The sequence below is a fragment of the Tinamus guttatus genome, unplaced genomic scaffold, assembly GCF_059628265.1.
Source record: "Tinamus guttatus ecotype Peru unplaced genomic scaffold, ASM5962826v1 Tinamus_guttatus_pri_ptg000155l, whole genome shotgun sequence".
NCBI lineage: Eukaryota > Metazoa > Chordata > Aves > Tinamiformes > Tinamidae > Tinamus > Tinamus guttatus.
The window spans coordinates 444,051-463,220 of record NW_028288689.1 but is presented as its reverse complement, the minus strand read 5'-3'; the positions used below and the strand labels follow the sequence as shown (position 1 = coordinate 463,220).

The 19,170-nt window shown below is 69.4% G+C and overlaps 1 protein-coding gene across 3 annotated transcripts; it reads right to left on the bottom strand.

The window, feature by feature from the left end:
- Nucleotides 1-2,066: 2,066 nt before the first annotated feature.
- Nucleotides 2,067-18,097, bottom strand: RNF44 (ring finger protein 44). 3 transcript variants are annotated; one of them, XM_088522566.1, is made up of 11 exons: nt 18,035-18,097; nt 4,958-5,141; nt 4,361-4,577; nt 3,735-3,899; nt 3,460-3,636; nt 3,092-3,253; nt 2,895-3,016; nt 2,688-2,775; nt 2,481-2,602; nt 2,301-2,400; nt 2,067-2,162 (listed from the first exon to the last, which is right to left on the bottom strand). In XM_088522566.1, exons 2-11 carry the CDS (start codon nt 5,065-5,067, stop codon nt 2,100-2,102), a joined length of 1,326 nt encoding a protein of 441 aa, XP_088378692.1. In that variant the 5' UTR covers nt 5,068-5,141; nt 18,035-18,097; the 3' UTR covers nt 2,067-2,099. The 3 variants fall into 3 exon arrangements, with proteins under 3 accessions (XP_088378692.1, XP_088378691.1, XP_088378694.1); XM_088522565.1 differs by lacking the exon at nt 18,035-18,097 and adding an exon at nt 9,535-9,606; XM_088522568.1 differs by lacking the exon at nt 18,035-18,097 and having other exon boundaries at nt 4,361-4,480; nt 4,958-5,079.
- Nucleotides 18,098-19,170: the final 1,073 nt, after the last annotated feature.

The window sequence follows — 19,170 nt, the reverse complement described above, 5'->3', positions numbered from 1 at the left end:
CTTTGGTTATGTGTCACTGAGGGGGGACGGGGAGGGGCCGGGTCCTGCCCGAGGGCACCGAGCCCGGCGGTGCCGCGGACGGAGCCGCCGCCACGCCGAGGCCGCCGCGCGCCCGCCGCTTCGTGTGGAGGGCGACCGCCCGATTGGCTGCGAAACGGAGGCAACGGGGAGCCACCCAATAAGAACATGGCACTCACCACCCCCCGCGCCCCATTGGCTGGGCGGCCGCCAACGCCAGCCAACCGGCACGCGGAAAGGGGCGCGCCGATTGGCAGAGAGGGTGTGAGGCGCCTCCGCCAATCGGCAGCGGACACGCCTTAGCGGCCCTGTGATTGGCACCCCCTTGTGGACCAATGCGGGGCGGCGGGGATGGCACCCGCCCGCCCACGCACGTGCGGGGCCTTGCGCCCGGCATGGCGGCCGCCCCCGCCCGCCCCCCGCCCCCCGTGGCCTCCCCGCGCCGGTTCCCCGCACACGCCGCCCACCGCCGCGGGCGCCCCGGCCCCCACCTCCGGCCCGGAGCGGCGCAGGCCCCGTGGGGACGGCCCTGAAAGTCTCACGGTCCTGCTGCGGCGTTGCGGACATGTGCAGTACAGTGCATGGCAGTATCAGCTGAGCACAAAAACCCCTCACCCCACCCCCCTCACCCCACAGCTGGCTAGACGTAGCCAATACCACGTTCCAAGCTGGTCAGACATGCATGCATATTTGTGAACATTTACATAGGGTTGGCGTCCTCGCGGGGGCTCCCACGCGTCAGCAACACGCTCCGGTCGGGGAGGGCTTGGCGGTCCTTCCCCTCCCTCCCTCCTCCTCCTCCTCGTAATTAGTCATGCAAAACAACTTGGGGCGATCAGGGTTTCTGGAACCGGCTGGCGGCTTCTCCCTGGCCTCGGGGAGGGCTGGCGGGGGCACGGCGGCCCTGCAGCGCTCGGCACCGGCCGGGGCAGGGCAAGGGGGGAGCACGAAGGGGCCGCGCGAGACCCGTTGTTGGGGAGGGAGGGGGGAGGACACCAGAAGGTCACGGAATTAAAAAAAGCCCCAACGTCGGGGAGGAGCGGGGAGGTCGGGAAGGGGCGCCCCCCCAGCCGCAGGCCCCGCCGTGTCGGGGCGCGCGGCGCCGTCCAGCCTGCAGGACGGGGGTCGCCAGAGCCGTTTGCAGCAGCGGGACCGAGCCCCGGGGAGGCCCAGCGGGGAGCCCGGAGCCATGGGGAGGGACCGGGCCTCGACACAGCCCCCTGGACGTCCCCTCGCGGGACGTGTCCCCGGCCCCGGGGAGCTGCGCTAGCTCTGGCCAGGCTCGAGGGAGCGGCGAAAGGGGCCGGGGCCGCCTGAGCCTCGTCCTCCCGCCTGGGAAAGGAACCAAATGGCCACGGCCCTGCCAGGCGCCCCGGGGCGGCTGAGCCCGGGCCAGGAGCGAGGGGCGGACGTGCCGGTGCCCTGCTAATGCCTTGGGTTGCTGGTGTCCCACCTTCGCTGCGCTCCTCCGACCAACCGCCGCGGCCGCCCCTGCCCGGCGCTGCGGCTCGGAGCGGCCGCCGGCATCAGCCCGCGATGCTGCTTCCTCCTCCTCCTCCTCCTCCTCCTCCTCTTTCCTCCCCGCTTCCTCTGCGAGCAACGCTGCGGGGAGGAGCCCCGCGCCGCCGGGACCTACGGCCACGGAGCCAAAAAACGCAACGGGAAAGAAAAGGAAATGGAAAGAAAGGAAAAAAAAAAAAAGAAAAGTCTACCATCGTCAAGAAAAAAAAAGAAAAAGGAAAAAAAAGTCCCTAACAGTACAAAGATCTGGAAGGTGATGGAGCGACAACAGCGTCTTTGGCGTGCGGAGGACACGGCCACGCGCCTCCCGCCACCGGCACAACACGACTCGGGGCCCGGGAGTGCGGCGGGCAGGCGTCCGGCCGAGTCCGTGGCCCGGCGGGGAGGAGGAGGCCTGGCCGCCATCCCGCGCTGCTCAATTTCTCACCACATCCGAGGAGAGGCTTTGGGGAAGGGGGGGTAAGCGCACGGGCAGGCCCCGGCAGCGGGCGAGCGGCCCCCAGCCCCTGGCCCGACGTCCTCTTCCTCTAGCGAATTGTGCGGCACCGCGCGTGCCGGCCTCAGTCCGCCTCCCGCTGCACCTCCGACGCGTCCGCCCGGCAGATGGGGCACGTGCGGTTGGCCTGCGCGGGGCGAGACGGCGCCGTGAGCCCCGCTGTCCCCGGCCCCCCGCCAGCCCCGCGCGCAGAGGGAGGCCGTCCCCTGCTCAGCCCCCTCCGCGGATCACCCCGCGCTGCTCCGCGCGCCGCGGCGGGCAGTACCTTTAACCATTTGTCGACACACTTGGCGTGAAACTCGTGGTTGCAGGGCAGGACGCGGAGAAGCTGCCGTGCCTCGAAGTCGCTGAAGCACACGACGCACCTGGGGGGGAAGCCGTGAGCGAGGCCGCAGCGGGGCCCGTCGGCCCGCGCGCGTCCCCCCCGCGCCCCACGGTCACTCACAAGGTCTGCTCGGACTGGTGGTTCTCGGGGTTGAAGCGGTAGGACGGGAGGTGCTCGATGTCTGCTTTGGTGAGTCCCCGCGGCTTGGCCTCCCCCAGCCGCTCGGCCAGGTTCAGCAGCGCCTGCAGGAAGGACCGAGCGGCTCCCACGCGTCCCGGCCACCCTCCCAGCTCCCTGTCCCAGCACGGCGCAGCGCAGCCGACGCACCTCGTAATTCTCCATCTCCACATCATCCACGTCCAGGTCCAGGCTGATCGTGGGCCCCACGGCCGTCGGCGACACGGGAAGCATGGAGCTGCGGGCACCGGAGGAGGAGACGGCGCTCGCCATGGGGCCGGGCAGCCCCGGGGGGCAGAGCCCCGGCAGGGCAGCGCTGCGCAGCGTCCCCGGCCCCCTGCGCCCGCGGGTACTCACAGGAAATAGGGCAGGAAGCTCGGGTAGTAGGGGGGCGGCGGCGGCGGCGGCGGCGGGGGCAGCGCCTGCTGCAGCCGGTACCGCTGGGCGCTGAGCCGCCGGGGCATCATGTGGGGATATGGCTGCGGGCGGGCAGAGAGCGCGGTGAGGGCCCCGGCGCGGCCGCCCGCGCCCTGCGCCGCCCCGCGGGCACTCACCACGCCGAACGGCAGCTCCTGGTGCAGCGGGTCGTGCGGGAGGTAATGCAGCGGCACGGAGGGCGACAGCGGGGGCGCGTGGTGGGACGGGGGGTACGTGAAGCCCGCGATGGGGTGCTGCTCCCCTCGCAGCTCCACGTCATTGTCTATCCTCTGCAGAGGCTGCTGGGCAGGGAGAGAGGCTGCCAGCGGGGTCCCGAGCCCCCCGGGACACCGCTAGCCCCCACGCGCCCACCCAAGACCCACGGAGAGACCAAAGTCCATGGTTGTCCCCAGGCCAGACCCACGGTTGTCCCCAGGCTCCCTCCCGCGCCCGGCGCCGTGGCTGCCCCGTCCGCGCCGCCCCTGCCCACGCGCTGCCCACTCACCATGCGCGGGTGCTGGGCTTGGAGAGGTACGAACTGCCCCAGGGCGGGCATGTGGGGCGGCTGGTGGGGGGGCACTGGCGGCGGCGGCGGGTGCAGGATGTAATGGTCGCTGGAGATGAGCGGGGGGAACGTCTGGTAGGAGACGGGCAGCTGCTGCATGGCGCATGCCTGGATCAGCTGCGGGCGCGGAGAGGGGGGCGTCAGGCCCGGCCGCCCGCTGCCCCCTCCCCAGCAGCCCCCCAGCGCCCCCGTCGCGCCCCACGGCCGCCACTCACCGGGGGCGGGAGGCAGCAGAGCGGGTAGTGCTGCCCGCTGAACATCACTGAGCATGCTGGGAGCTGCTGGGTGCTGCAGCCGGGGATGTGCTGGCCGTGGAGCGGGAAGCCCTGCGTCGTGACCGTGGTGACCGTGTAGGAGAGAGGGACGGGTCCCTGGTGCACCTGGCGGCAGGGCGCCCCGGGGCGCCGTCAGAACGGGGGTGCCTGCACCGGCCGGCACGAGCGGAGCTGCCCCGGCCTCGCGGGGCGCCAAGCACCCGCTGCACTGGCGCTGGCTCCAGCATCTCCCCAGTGATGAGCCCAGCCGGGCTCTGAGGCGGCCTCTGGTCCCGTTTGCTTCCAGCGGGGAGGCTGGAACGGGCTCCAGCACCGCTGCTGCAGATGATGCTTGGGCAGCACCGGCGTGAACTGCCCTGCGTGAACTGTCCCCTGTTCCTGGGCACAGAGACCACCCGGGGCACTACCCGACACCCCCAGCGCCAAGTGCCCAGGGCTGCATTTGGGCCCGCAGCCCTGGAGCCGTGCCAGTCCCCGCGGGGCCTGAGGCCACCCCCGGGGACGGGGGCCGAGCTCAGCGTCCCCCTGCGCGGCGGGGCCCGCGGCCGGCCCTGCGCGGCACCCACCTGCTCGTGCAGATCCACCATGAAGGGGTTCTGGTGGGGCGGGTGCGCGGCCGGGTGCAGCATTCGTGGCGCTGTGCTGGGGAGGGCGAAGCTGCGCGGCTCATCTACGGGCGCGGGCGGCTGCTGGGGGAAGGCAGGGTGCAGCTGGGGCTCATCCTGGCCCAGCAGGGCTGCCAGAGGTCGGTCACGTCGTCCCCACTGGCGCCTGGCAGGGGGGCTGCAGGGGCACCGTGGGAGAGAAACAGAGCACGAGTGACCCCCCAGCCCCGCGCTGGCCCCGACGGCGAGGAGCTCCCCGTGCGAGATGCCAGGGACAAGGGGCTCCGCGCGGCCCCCTGCCCGGCGGGGCTCCGCACGCGCCTGGCCGGCACCTGAGCCAGCTGCTCCGGTCACCCTGCGCCTGCCGCCTCGTGTCCTCGGCAAAAAGGGCCCCGCACCCCTGTCCGGCCAGGGACCCGCCAGCCGGGCGGGCGGAGGTGCCTTCTCGCAGCGATCCCCTCGCCGAGCCCTCCACGAGATGCCGTGGCGGCTGTCCAGAGCCAGCGCCGCGTCCCCGCGCGGGCACCGCGGCTGGCAGGGCTGCGTGGCGCCCCGTACCTTCGCCGGAGGAGGTGGTCGGGGCTGCTGCAGGGTCCCCCTGAGAAACGGCGGTGGTTAAAAGGGGCAGAGGGAGGCCGCCTATTCACTGCCAGTTCCCATGGTCGCATTGGTGACGTCGGGAGGCCGATGGGCACGCAGGACCTCAGGCTCCAGGCAGGGCAGAACGGCAGCACCTTGGACCCTGTGAGAAGGACAGCAGGTCACGGCACCCGGAGCCCAGCGGCCGCGCAGGCTGCAGCCCGGCCGGGCTCGGAGCCCCTCGTGTGCCCTGCTCCGCAGCCCCGACCCCGCCGCGGCCGGGAGCCGGTGCCACCGTCACAGCCGCTCCCCCGCCGCCTGCTCTGGGACAGGCATGGAGCCACCCAGGGCCCCAGCGGTGCCCGAGGACACACAGGGCTTTGCAGCCCGCATGGTTCTGGCCCGTGCTCCCTCCACACCACGAGTTTGACCTCTCACTCCATGCCCAGCCCTGGCACACAGGGAAGGATCCTGCTGTCTGCTGTAGGAGGATGCGTTGGGAAGAGATGCTGCCTCCAAGCAGCACCTCTACCCCCCTGCCTGGCCGGGTCCTGGTCCAGGAGAGCGTTTAAGCCCCAAGACCAGCACTTCTGCAAGGCCTTCACCAGCGGGCAGCACACTTAGACCCAGCAGCACTTTTGTGCCAGGCCTTGCCAAGAGGCTGCCCGCTCCTCTGCCCGGTGCTCTGGGGAAGCGCCCAGCGCTCGCAGCTGCGGGCGGCCCACGTGGAGCCAGGCGGCCGCTGAGCTCGGGAGCCGGCCTCGCCGGGACGCCAGCCCGGCCGGGGGCACCGCTCCGCATGCGCATGCGTGCCGCGGGCAAGGGTGGCGCGGCCAAGCAGCGGGGGGACTGCGAAGCCATCGGGGCCGCGGGGGGCTGTGCCAGCGGAGGAGCGTGCACACGCACGGCCATGAAAGCCCAGGGACCCAGACTCCAAGGAGAAGCCACATTTCCTAACAGTCCATCTCCTGTCTGCTGCCATCGCCCTGGCTTTCGCTACGCTGCGAGCCGTGGGGACGAGCACCCCTGCTCCGTACACGGGGACCGCAGCGCAGACTGGGGAGTTTTGGCAGTCCCCTCTTTACTCAGTGTCACGAGCACCCTAGCCCCCCTGCGCCATCCGCATGGGCTCAATCCATGGACGTGGGACAGGTCCTCTCCGCGCCTGCAGCTCCTGCTCCACCAGGCAGCTCCAGCCCTGGCACGGGGGACACCAGCCCCGTGGCACAAGGAAGCCGCAGCCTTGCTGGACCGCAACCGTAGCCCTGCCAGCAGTAGGGCCCTCCGCAGGGACAGGACGGGCTGCCCCGCTCCCGTCCCAGGCTACCTTGCCGGACAGCAGCTCCTGGGCACTGGCAGGGCTGCAGGCAGCTCTCGGCGCCCACCCCCTCGCCCTGCCCACTGCCCTGGCCCCCCACGCTGCCCCAGGCACCCACCTGCGCCTGCGGCTTCTCTGCTGCTCCCCGTGGGGCTGTGACCCCCAGGCTACCGCCCGCCCTGGCCCACAGGCTCCCTCCCCAGCAGCAAAACCCTCACTGATGCAGCGGGGTGAACATGCCCCCACGCACCCACTCAGGACCAGCCCCACGCCCGCCCGGGACAACCAGAGCAGGCAGGGACAAGATCAGGCTCCAGCCCATGGCAGGGGCTGGGGACAGACACCCCAGGGGACAGGGGCACCATGCAGAGCTCTCTGCCCTGGGGCGATTCCTGCACATGGGCACATGGAGACCCCCGCTCTGCCCACGCCACTGGCTGGGACACGGCGGGACACGGCCGTGCAGCTCCTGCAGGAAACGCAGGTTGCACAACCCAGGCACCCCCTGTGTGAGCCGGGAAGGAGCCTGTGCCCGCGCAAGGCTGGGGGCAGCTGGCACCGGTGCTCTTGTGTGCGCTCACACCGTGCACCCCCTGCCCGCACCTCGTGCAGCCCCGCGGGCAGGGGCGCTGCCTTGGCGCACGTGGCGCCAGGACCCTCCAGTGCCTCATGGCCACCCAGGCCAGGAAGCCCGGGCCAGAAGCTGGCTGCGAGGATGAGCGAGCCTGGAGGCCGCAGGGCAGCGCGGGCTCCGTGCCCCCAGCCCAGGGAAGGGCGCCTGCAGCTGGACGCTCCCGGGAAACTTGAACCCAGCTTGGCTGCAGAGCAGCCCCCCCTGCGAGGCACCTGGAAGGGAATAGCTTAACCCAGTGCCCTGCGGCAGAGGCATTTCCTTCCCCTACAGCCCCGCAGTGCAAGTGGTGCTGAGCAAACCCCACTCTGCTGCTTCCAGGCCCTGTTCTGCCCTGCCGGCAGCGCTGCTCGTGCCCTGGTGGAGCTCCCGCCGCCCTGAGCGGCTGCACCCACCGCCTCCACCTCTCCCGGAGCCAGAGGGGTGTTGGGAAGACAGCTGGACCCATGGAGAGGTCGCTCCATCCCACTCGCCCCATCCCTGTCCCTCCTTGCGTGGCCAAAGCTACCCCCCATGCAAGACACAGACACTGAATGAGAGAGAAGCACTTGTTTTTGGCACAGGTGGAAGCTGCGATGGCCCTCGCTGCTGCAGTGGCTCCTGGGCTGCATCCTGGGCCGGCGCGGGGCTGCTCTAAGGGCTGTGCTGTCTCGCTGGGCTCCTGCGCATCCTACTCTGGACTCGCTTCCCTGACGCTGGGCGCAAAGGGGCTGGCGAGGCTGGAAGCGGGACGGGGCGGACAAGCCAGGGTGCTGCGGGCGGGCGCTGCTTCCCTTCGCGCCTCTCTGCTCCGCTCCTGCGTGCGCGGGGCTGGAATCGCTGCTCTGAGCCCCCCGAGCAGCCGTCCTGCAGCCACCGCAGCATCCTCCCCAGGCACCACCCACCCCGCAGCGCGCGTCCGCGGGGCTGCTCCGCTCCCTCCAAAGGGGCTTTTCCCTGACCCCTGTGTCCCCAAGGAGGAACCGAGCAGGCCAGAGTGGCCACAGCTCTGCTCTGCCCCGCGACAAGGGCCAGGGGTCGCTCCCACAGGGAGCAGCCACCCCCATGAGAGCCACGGAGTCACTAGTGGGTGACAGCGGCCCTGCCGCGATGGGTACAGGCAGGCAAACCCCGCTGCTGGGGAAGGCACCAGCACTGCGCAGGGCTCGTTGGAACCTCACCGCAGCCTATGACACCCCTTCTGGAGCTGACAAATTTCTCCCTCTTTTGTAAAACAGGAAAAAAAAAAAAAAAAAAAAAAGCACCGCCTGGAGCCCCACGGGCTCATCTGGAGCTCCCACCTGGGACAGGCTGTCCCCAAAGGAAAGCAGGTCTTATCCCACCCCCAAGACTTGGCCCCAGGTGGAAGGTGCCAGGATAAGGCCAAGGGCTTGTGGTGGCAGCTGCAACTCAGGGAACCTGGGGTAGCCCCCACAAAAGTCCTGCCTGTGAAACACACCTTTCCCCGCAATTTCACATTATTCTACAACACCACATGGAGCAAAGCCTTGCACGAGCCACTGAGCCACCCTGCAGACCAGACACAGCACCAAGCAGCTTAGGGACCCGGAGCACCCAGCAGCACGGTGGGAGAAGCGGCTGCACGCTGGGCTCCAGACACCCCGGAGCAGGGAAGCTGCTGGCGCTCCCACCGCCCCCAGGAAGGCAGGACACGGGCAGGCACCGCAGCGCAAGGACACCCGGTGCTGCCGGGCACAGCCGGGGGGCGCGTGGCCCCCGGGCAGCCCCTGCTTCCTGCCGCAACCGGCACCAACAGCACAAGGCACCCGGGCCTCCCGCCCCGCGCTGTCCCTCGGGATCAGCGCTCCCGGGACAAGGTCACTGCCCCTGCGGGGGACACCGCAGGCCCGGCCCCGCACTCCGGGGCACCACGGGGGCCCGGCCGCGCACGCCCCCGCGGCGGGCGGCAGAGCCGAGCGGCCGGGGCGGTTTCGCGGGCACCGCCGCTCCGCCAAGAACAAAGTTAGCAACGCGCCAGCTCCTGCGCCCGCTGCCATCTGCTCAGGCAGCGCCGGCCGCGAGGGCTGCCCGGGGGAGCCACCTGCCCCCGGCGCTGCCCCCGGCGGCAGCCCCGCGTCCCCAGCCCGGCAGCCGCCCCTCGGCACCGGCCGCAGCGGAGTCGCTCCGGCGCTGCGGGCAGCGCGAGGCCCCGCGCGCCCCAACCCGCACCCCGACGGGAAGCGGGCCCCCCCCAGCGCTCCCGCATCCCCGGTACAGCAAGCAGCGCCCCACGGCCCGCAGCGCCCCGACGGCCGCAGCACCCCAAGGGGGCCCCCAGCCCGCAGCCCCCGACGGGGCGGCCGCAGCCTCCCGGCGGGCGGCCCCGGCCTGCTGCGCCCCGACGGCTGCGGCAGCCCAAGGGGGCACCCGATCCGCAGCAGCGCCGCGAGGAACCCCCCGGCCCGCAGCGCCCCGCGGGGAGCAGCGCCCGCCGGGGCACCCGAGCGGCGGCCGCGGCGCGCGGAGCTGTGGCTTTAAGAGCGGCCGCTCCGGGGCCATGTGCTCGACGCCAAACAAAAGCAATAACAAAGGCGGCCGCCGGGCCCCGCCGCCGCCGCGGGCCGCCCCCGCGCCGGGCGCGCTCCCCCCCGGCCCCCCCGCACCTACCTGCACCGATGGCCTCGGCCGCCGCTCCGGGTGCCGCCGCGGCTGCCCCCGCCCCCTCCCGCCGCTCTTTGTTCGCCGACGCCGGGCCCGGGCCTGCCCCCCCACCCCCCTCCCGCCCGCCCCGCCGGCCCTGCCTCCCTCCCTCCCTCCCTCCCTGCCCGCCTCCCGCCCCCCCGCCGGGGCCGGCCCCCTCCCCGCCGCCGCCGCCGCCGCTGTTTCCGGTGCCTCTTTGTTTTGCGCTGCACGGGGCGGGCGGTGGGACTGCCGCGGCCGCCGGGGGGCCGCGCGGCGGCTGGGGACGCCTGGCCCTTTAAGAAGCGGCGGCGGCGGCGGGGGGCACCGGGCCGGGCCACGACTCTCGGAGGCCCCGGGGGCGCGCGCGGCGGCCGGGGGGGGGGGGGGGGGCGGCGCGGCGCGCGCCCCACGTGACCAGGCGTGTCACGCTCCGCAGCCATCTTGGAGCTCGGGGCCGCGCCGCCACGCGGGGCAGCCACGGGCACGGGGGGGGCGGTGTCCTAGCAACGGCCCCGCGCGACCGCGACGGGGGTCCCGCACCTGCCCCCCGCACCCTCCCGTGAAACGGCCCCGGGAGGCGCCGCGGGTCAAGCCCCGGGAGGCATCGCGGCCGCTGCTGGCGTCGAGGCCCGCACCTGCGCCTTACCGGCTGCTCCGCGGCCTCGCCGCCCGGCTCACCGAGCGCCGTCCTCGCGCGGGGCCAGCAGCTCCCGGCGCAGCCCCCGTCTCGGCGGGGTGGCTGCGGCGTCGTCTCTGTGTCCCGCGTGCTCCCGCCTGCTCGTGGCCACGTCGCGGCCCGCAGGGAGCCGCATGTCCGCCCTGCCGAGGCGGCGCAGGACAGGGAAGCGCCCGCTCTCCGGTTAGCGGGGCCGGCACCGGTAGCAGCGGAAACCTCGCTGGGGGCATCGCTGGCTGCTCTGAACCTGCAGCCACCCGACAAGCCCCTTGCGCTTCAGAAGAGCCTCGCGCTTTCTACCTTCGATGAAATAGGGAGCACGGCCTCCCGGGAGCGTCTCCGGTTGGCGCCGCGCAGGTAAATGGAGCAAACCGCACGGCTGGCGGCTCCCGCGCTCCCGGCGCGGCACCGGCCAGGCCCCCGCGCACCGGGGAGCGCGAAGCAGGAGCTCTGCTGAGGCCAGATGCCGCGTGCAAGACAAAGTTCCCCAAGTTACAGTCAGAAACTCGAAGGTAGGAACGTGATCCAGCCGGCAGCCCTGATGTCACAGCTATAAAACAGCCCTCCCCGGCAGCTGAGCTTTAAAGAGCTAACGACCAGAAGGGAGCTAATTAATTTGCAACATCACCCCTTTCAAGAAAGCTGCAGATCACGGACAACGTTTCAACAACCCGGCAGCTCATCGCGGCAATGACCAGCCCCATTCTGGTGTGTCCCGTCGCAGCCCTGCTCGCTGCAGGCTACTCTCAAGGCCCGTTTCGTGGGTCTCGGGTCCTCGTCCCGAGCTCAGGAACCCAGGAACAGGGCTGAGCAGCAGTAGCCTCCAGGCTTTGCGGGGCACAGCGCCTCGCTGCTCCCTCTGCTATCGCTGCTGGCAGCTGCCTCTGCGCCCGGACACGCCAGGGACAGGAAAGGGGCAGAGCCAGATGTGCTGCAGCCCTCCAGTGGGGACAGGCCTGTGCGCTCAGGCAGCCTGGGAGGGGACAGACGCGACGGAATGGGCAGCGCCGATGTGAACAGTCACCCCGCAGGGCCCACTGCGTTCAAGACGGGCAACGCGGAGGAAGTGGCACTCGGCACTCGCTCTTGCTCACAGGCCGAGGCAGCCCCACACCTTCACGGGCTGCCAGAGCGTGGCCGGAGCCCGGGCAGAGGCCACACATGATGACAGGCACAGACACCCTGCCCCGCGCCAGCATCGCCAGCTCCCCCGCTGCCAGCAGCTGTCGATGTGCTCAGGACAGCAGTGGGAGAACAGATCAATGAAGCACAGCGCTCCGGCGAGGAGCTGCCGGCCGCACGCGAGGCCGGGGCTGCTCCCGAGGCTGCACAGTCCCAGTGCCACATCCAGCTGTGTCACAGCGGCTGGCCAGACCTTCCTCCGGCTCCTGCGAGGATGGGGCCCTGCACGTCCAGCCGCAGTGTTAAGGGGGAGCATGAGGAGCAGCTCAGCCAGCACCTGCCCACACCGTGTCCTGCACCCTGGCCACGCACACAGCCACCACTGTGCTGCCCTGGGGCAGCTCTGCCACCACGCACAGGCTGCTGCTGGTGACCGGCAGCGTCACAGTACTTCCACGTGCCACACACCTGGCAGAGCCACGCGAGGAGCCTTGTAGCAACACCCCTCCAATGCTGCAGCTACAGCCTGGCCAACTAGGGACTGCAGGTGCAGTCGGTGTTTTTGGGCCAGGGCAAGGGACACGGAGCGCACCTGGTCACCCTCCTCCAGCGAGCCCGACCCTCGTCCTGGCCGACGAGACCTGCCACATCTTGAGCAAGCTGGGCCCTCCGCACTGCGCGGTGGCCCTGGGGAGCTCCCTGCCCAGGGCTGCAGCGCCCGGCGCCCATCCCGCACGCCCCAACTCACAGCGGCCCCTCGCCGGAGGTCAGCGGGATCCCAGCCTCCCCAGCCGGGCTCCTTAAGCGCCCATCTGCCGCTGCAGACTGTGCCGCCTCCCCTGCCCCATATATAGGTCAGCTCTGTCACAGGATTAGCCGGGGTGATGCGAGCGGTGTGAGCACATCTCCCCCTGGAGACAGGCTCTCCCTGTGCCCGCTCTCCCTGGCCTCTCGGTCCAGCTCAGAGGGAGGGAGAGGTCCCGGATCCTCCTCTGCACTCCCCCGGGCCTGGCAAACAAGTAAGTGGGAAGAGCAGGAGTTCCCAGGCTGCACAGGGGTAAGGAGAAGTGTCCCCATCCAACCCGAGGTCTGTTACAAGTGCCACAGGGTCAAGTGCTTCTCCCCTGGGAGAGGAGGCAGCGAGGAGGCCTCTCCCCACTCCGCACAACTCGGAGAACTTAACTTGGCTGGCAAGGGAGGCAGGACGCCTCTGCTGCCATCACCTGCCACCCACTGCCACCCCCGGAATGACAGCACTCCCGTCAAACGCCCCCAGCCGCACACGCGGGGAGGATGCTGACATGAGGAACAAGTAGCTCGCAGGCAGCGGAACTGATAGAGCCTGGTTTCCTGTCGATCTCTCCCACGTGGATTCTCTGGTGTCTAATAGCAAGAGTGAGCTGCACTGCAGAGGGAGCGCTAACAGCATCTTTGTCCCTGGGAGCCAGAACTTGTAGCAAGCTAATAACTCCGAGACAGCTAGTGTACGGCCAGTCTCCTTCAGCACGACTGAAACGACCCAGCAGGTTCAAAGCTGAGGGGAGAGGGCTTGCAAAGAGGCATCAGACTTGCACGCCTTCATTTTGTCAGGACAGGATAAATAATCCACAGAGACAGCCCTACCTTCCTTCATTTGCCCCCCAAGCAGCTGTGTGACCTGGATGTCGTGTCTGCAACATTGCTGGTACGGCAGCCAGACCCAGCTTGGGTGCCTCTGCAGCTCAGTGGCACTGAGCAGTGGGAAGTGTCCTCCACAGCCCTTCCCTCGCTGCAGCAGGCTAAGAGCAGGCGCCCTGGCTGGCAATCCAGCCCAGCACTGAGCAGCCACCGCAGCAGGAACGTGTCCTCACGGTTTAGCGACTTTCTGCCATGGGCATCACACAGCCCTTGGTGGACTCTCCTCCCATGGAGGCAACTCCTTGGAACTCACACACACCTCATGTCATGCAGCAGCACGCCCCGCAGCTCAGATACACACGGGTTGAGGAGTGAAAAGGAAACTAGTGCGGCCACATTCATCTGTGACCTGTTTGGAAGATCCCCCTCCTCCTACTCAGCTCCCTTTTTTAAACAAAGGGCCTCCCCTTTGGCAGAGCTACCCCACAGAGCAGGGATGCAACCCTTGCCTATCCCCATCGTGGGTCTCTGGGAGTCCCCGCTCAGCTGCTACCTCTCCGTGTGCATCCGTCTCACCCAGCCTGTGCATCCGTCTCGCCCAGCCCGCTCTCCTCGTGCTGGACAGCATTAACAGCATCTGCTGGGGCAGCAGGAGCCACGCTGCAGACCCCTTCCCGCTGCTCTGCCGCCTGGGCCCAGGCGGGAGCCCCGCGGCCCCGTCCCGCGTCACGGCGGCCCTTCTGCCGCCGTCCCTGGAGCGGAGCCAGCGTCTCGTTTCATGGCTCCCCCAAAAGGACACGGGCAGAGTCAGAAGCCAGTGGATGGCAAAGAACAATTTCGTTATCGTTCAGCAAAATGTAGTGGCTCTCGAAAACACTACTGACAATCAGGAAGTTGGGCTGGGTGTTTTGTTTGGTGCTTTAAGAAGCCCACGGGGACACTGACATCCTGCAATAATCATCTTCAGAAAGGAGCTCAGAGAAATTTGGGATTTTCAGCAATGATTTACCCTGTCTCGTCCTTGGTTTATAAATTGCCAAGAGGCTGCTTACAAGATGCACTGAAACAGGCACTGACCAGTGCCTTAAATGCGAAAGCAGCTTGCTACTATATCTCCCCAACACAATCACTCACCGAGAACCCCTTGCCAGTGCCTGGGGATGGTTTTAAGAGAAAAAGCATGATTTCCAAGCTGACAGCCCCTGTGCACAAAGCGCGACTGTGCAGTGACAACAGAGCAGCCTGGGGCACAGGAGCTAGCTGACCTCTGCTGCAGCTTTCGCCGGTGGATTTTTATTGTTCACCACTTTCCCGAAGTGCAGGCATTGAGAAAAAAGCAACCAAGATACTGGGATCAAAGAGCAAACACAGCCAGTAAGCCCCACCAGAACAGCAGGGAAAAAGAGGACCTACCGGAGAGGCCTGTGGCTCAGGGCTGGTCAGGGGCAGGAAGGATCAGAGAAACGACCCTCCCTTCCCGAGGGCAACCGGGAGAGGAGCCGGAGCACTCGGTCACCCAAGAGGAAGCTGCTGCTAGCACAGAGCACCGAGCTGAAATCCCTTGTCCTGCTTTCCCAGGTAGCCAAGGAAAGCCCGGAGCTGCAGCTCCACAGCCAGCGAGGCCAGCTCTCCAGGGACCAGGATGCAGCTGGAAAATAACATTCCCCAGACCCGAGGCCTGTCACGAGCACTGCTTGCTGAGCAGGACACCACTCACCTTGGCACAGCAAAGCAGGGAGTCCTCCCGAACTACTCTGCCCTGGAAAACCCACACATCCCATTCCACACACCTGCCTCTGAGGAGAAGAGGGCACAAATGTGGCAGAGAAGCACAAGAGCAGATGGAGCCCTCCCTCCTGGCAGTCCTCCCCTCCACGCACAGGCTCCCGCAGTCTGCCCTCCGCCGTGGCACTGCCCAAAAGCGGCTCCCCCTTCCAGGAAACAGCACCCACCCCCACCGTGGGAGACCGGGAACCTGCAGGTGCAAGGATGAAGAAAAACACCCAAGAAGTTGGCAGGATGGCTTCTCCCGATGCCCTTGTGAGCAGAGCCCGCAGATCCACGTTGTTGCTTCCCGGCACAGCTCGCGCTGGGAGCCGCGGCACATCCCTGCTGCGCTGAGTGGCTGCCCAGCTCGGGGCACTGCCCAGCTCCTGCCAGGCCAATGTCACATACAGGCCCTTCAGCTGCTTTCTAGGACATTTTAGCAGCCTCCGAAAGCTTCACACATCAAAGAGGCAGCCTACCCATGGCAGCTGCCCACTGGAGCCCCTCCTGGGGTACAGGAATGCCTCAGCCACCATGCACCTCGTGCAGGACGGGGAGCAAAGTGCAGGGAGCCGAGGGGTGCAAGGGAAATGCCATGCACCAGCTTTCCAGGTTAGAGATGAGAAACCCAAACCCTCCAACAGCTCCCTGCTTTTCTGCCAAAGCCAAGCGCTGCTCCTGCTGCCTGCCCGGCCACCCTCCCCGGCCGTGCCCCGCGGCCAGGCGCACGTGACCGTGAAGTGGATGCACACGGTAGGAGTGGCCGTAGTGACAGTGTTGCAGCTCGTGTCGGACACACAGCTAAGCCCAGCAAATCCCAGCGCTCTGCAGCTTTCATTTACAAACCCCACACGCTCTGCACAGGTACGGAGGCTTCTACAGGAGCTCAGGCTCCACAGCGCTGGGAGAGCACCCAGGTAGGGCCACCCCTGAGGAGCTGCGAGCGCAGCAAGCTCGGCGCTCCCGCAAGGAAGGGACCCGCCAGCGCGCGGGGACAGGGAGAGCTGCTCTGCACCAGCCTCACTCGGGCCACAAGGCTGCGCTGGGCCAGCTCAGCCCACTCTGCTCCGGTGCCTCCAGCACCAGCCCCCAGCCATCTCAGGGTGCTTCTCTTGCCAACATTCCCACCAGCACAAGGGGGACTTTGCCACGTCCTGCTCCACTCCAAGCCACTTCTGTCCTGTCCCAGCGTAGCAGGATTTCACTGGCTCTTTGCACACCTGGAAGAAGTGCTGCCAGCCAAAGCACTACCTGCTGGCTGTTATTTCATTCCTCTAACAGGTCCATAAAACAGGGATAATTAAATCTCCCCTAAACTCTCTTCCATTTAAAATAAAAATCTATAGTCCCTATTTCATTAGCTGGCTCTGAGTTTTACAGCTTGATCAATTCCTCCACACAGAGCCCTGGTCCCAGGCAGGCAGACACAAAACACACAGCGAGCAGCTTCCACTGTGCGAATCAATGGGGATTTGCAAAGTCTCCTTTCGCCGCTCTTTGTTCTGCACTCACCGAGCGGGAGCCGCACGACGTGTCAGGTAGGGGCGGCCTGTTCCGCTGCTCGAGGGAACGTCACTTCCAAGTGCTGCTTCGGAACTCACCTTCAGTGCCTGGCAGGAGCCCGGCACAGTGCCCCGTAACGCAGCGCAACCCTACGGGCACGGCGGTAACGGTGAGGGCTGCGTGTGACCGGGGGAACACTGTCCCCTGCTTGTCCTCACAGGGTGCCCAGTGGCACTGCCAGAGCTGGCCTCAAGCAGACGCCAGCTGTGTCACCCCTGGCAGCTCCAGCCTGAGGCTCAGATGCCACCGGTGACACCTCCAAACCCACTTCCCTCCCTTGGGGCTCCCTTCAGGCAGAGAGCAGTGGGAGACCCAGCAGTTCCCGTCCTGCCAGTGCCAGCACAGAGAGCTCCAGGGGGGCAGCCCCGCCGAGGCTGGTGACCGATGCACGGCGGGCCCTGTTGCCGGCCTCTGCAGCACGCCTGAGAGCGGGTCACGATCACATCTGCACGGAGGCACCGGGGCAGGTCCCCGGGACATGGGAACAGGCGCCAGCCTGAGTGCCGCAGCTCCAGGCAAGGCCAGGCACTCGGAAGCCCCGCGGCAGCTCCTGGCACAGCCCAGCTCTGCACAGGGGGCATGTGCACCCGAGCCCCCGAATCCACCCGGGCAGCTCCCGTCTCCCCCTAAGAACCGCCCCGGTGCCGAGCCGCGGGCCAGGGACGGGCTGCAGCGCCCCGCGGCTCCCGCGGCCCGGCCCGCTTCAAAGCAAGCACCCAAAGGTGACAAACAAAGGCGCCCGGCAGGCGCTCCGCATTAGCAGTATTTTTAGACGCCGCTACGGAGCCGGCCTTATTATTTTCCTTGCAACGTGCATAATTACCCGCCCTGCACCGCAGTGGCATCAGACGGCAGCGCGCTCCCCTCGGAGAGCCCCCGCCGACTCCGCGCGGCCTCCGCGGGCCGCGGCGGAGGGGCCGCCGGGGGCAGAGGGGCGGCGGGAGGAGAGGCCGGAGGCGGCGGGGGCAGCCCCGGAGCCCCGAGCAGGACGGGCCGCGCGCCGGGCACCGCTGCGGGGCGCAGCGCGAAGCCCCGACGGAGCCGCAGCGGGGCCGGAGCGCCGCGCAGGGAAGCGAGTCCCGGCCCCGCGGAACCGGCCCGGGGGCGCTCCGGCCCTGCGGAACCGGCCTCCAGGCCGGGCACGTCCCCCGCCGGGCCCGGGGCAGCCGCCACCGCGCGGCGCCCGCGCATCCCCCCCGCAGCTTCCCCGTTTGCGACTTTCCCGGAGTTCGGCCGCTTCCCCTCCCGCCGCTCCGCGCAGCGCGGCGGATTCCAGGTCAGGGCGCGGGAGCGGCGCGCGCAGGCAGCGCTCCCACCTCGCCCTACAAAACGCGCCCTCCCAGGCGGGGACACCGCAGGCGGCGGCCCCGGGGCCGGGCCGCGGCGGCAGCGGGGCCGGGGACACCGGGCGGAGCGGGGGCTTTTCCGCCCGGCCCCGCGCGCCGCCTCCCCCGCGCAGCCGCCACCGGTGCCCCGGGCCTGCCCGTCCCCTGCCCCGCCGTCCCGCCCCCCTGCCCCGCGCACCGGCCCTGCCCCCTGCACCGGGGCACCGGGCCCTGCCCGCGCCCTGCACCGAGTTTCGCCCCGCTGCACCGACTCTGCCCGCCCCGCTGCACCGGGCCCTTCCCGGCCCCGCCGCACCGGGCCCGGCCCCCTCCGCCGTGCCCCGGGCCCCGCCTGCCCCCTGCAACCGCCCCCCCGGCCGGGCTCGGGCCCGGGCGCCGCCGCTCCCGCACCTACCGGAGGCGCCGCCCCCGCCGCTGCCCGCTCTGCCCGGCGCGCGAAGGGCGCTCGGTGCCTCCGCGGCGCTGCCCGCGGCTCAGCCCGCTCTCATGGCGCGGCCGCCGGGCCCGCCGGGCTCCGCGTCCGTCCTGGCGCCGCCGCCGCCGCTCCGGCCTCGGCCCGGCCTCAGCCCCGCCTCGCGGCGCCCCCGCCGCCGCCGCGATGGACCCGGCCGCGCCGCCAGCGCCCCCCCCGCCGCCGCCGCCCGAATGGGCGCGCCCGCCCCCCCCACCACCCTACTGCGCCCAAGAGCGGCGCCGCCGAAACCGCGGGGCGCTCTGCGCCGTAATGCTCCGAGTGGCAGCGCACTCCGACTCGGCGCGCAGCGGGTCCCGGGGCGGCCCCGGCGGCCCCGCTGCGGGATCCCGGGACGATTTGGGGTGTCCTGGATCAGCCCTGCTGCCCCTCACCCCGGTGTGGGGGCCAAGGACCTGCAGGGATGGATGTTCTGAGGGACCCCCGTGCCCTCCTCACTGCACCAGGTGCCCAGCGCTCCCCACGGGCCCCCACTTAACGGGGATGAGGGGCCCGGGCAGCCCAGAGCAGGGGCCGCAGGGCCCGGGGCTGGCTGGGAGCTCGTCCCCGCCTCCCGGCCCTCTTCTGCCTGAGCGGAGCGGCACAATCCGCCCTTGTCCCGCCAGCCCCAAGTAGGTCAACGAGGCTGGGCCGAGCCCCCTGCCGCCCCACGGAGCAGGGAGCTGCCGGATGGGGACACAGAGCCCAGGGCTCCCACCCCAGCGGCTGCTCCGCAGGGTCAGTGCCCACCCACTGGCCCAGTGGGAGCTGGGTGTCCTCTTGTCAGGAGATGGGGGTTCACCCCCAGCACCCTCAGCCCTTTTGGGAGGGCAGTCCCCGCCATCCTGGGCAACTCAGGGCCCCTCCACGCAGCCCTCGGCCCTGCTGTGATCCTGGCACCCGTGGGAGCCGCAGGGATGGCACCGGCATTGGGAGCTGGGGCTCTGCGGCCAGGGAGTGTGCACGGGGCCAGGCAAACTCAGGACGATCTGGAGGAAGGAGGAAGGTGGGAGAAGGATTTCTCATGATATAATTCCGGTTAATGATTGATGAACCTGCTTACCGCAGGAGGCAAAGGT

Bases quoted from the DNA above. Each gene is read 5' to 3' on its own strand.
- RNF44 (XM_088522566.1), bottom strand. From the start codon at position 5,067: ATGCGACCATGGGAACTGGCAGTGAATAGGCGGCCTCCCTCTGCCCCT. The intron at 2,401-2,480 runs GTGAGTGACCGT...CTTCCCCCCCAG, and splicing joins CACCAGTCCGAGCAGACCTT to GTGCGTCGTGTGCTTCAGCG. The intron at 2,163-2,300 runs GTACTGCCCGCC...CGCCCCGCGCAG, and splicing joins GTGTCGACAAATGGTTAAAG to GCCAACCGCACGTGCCCCAT.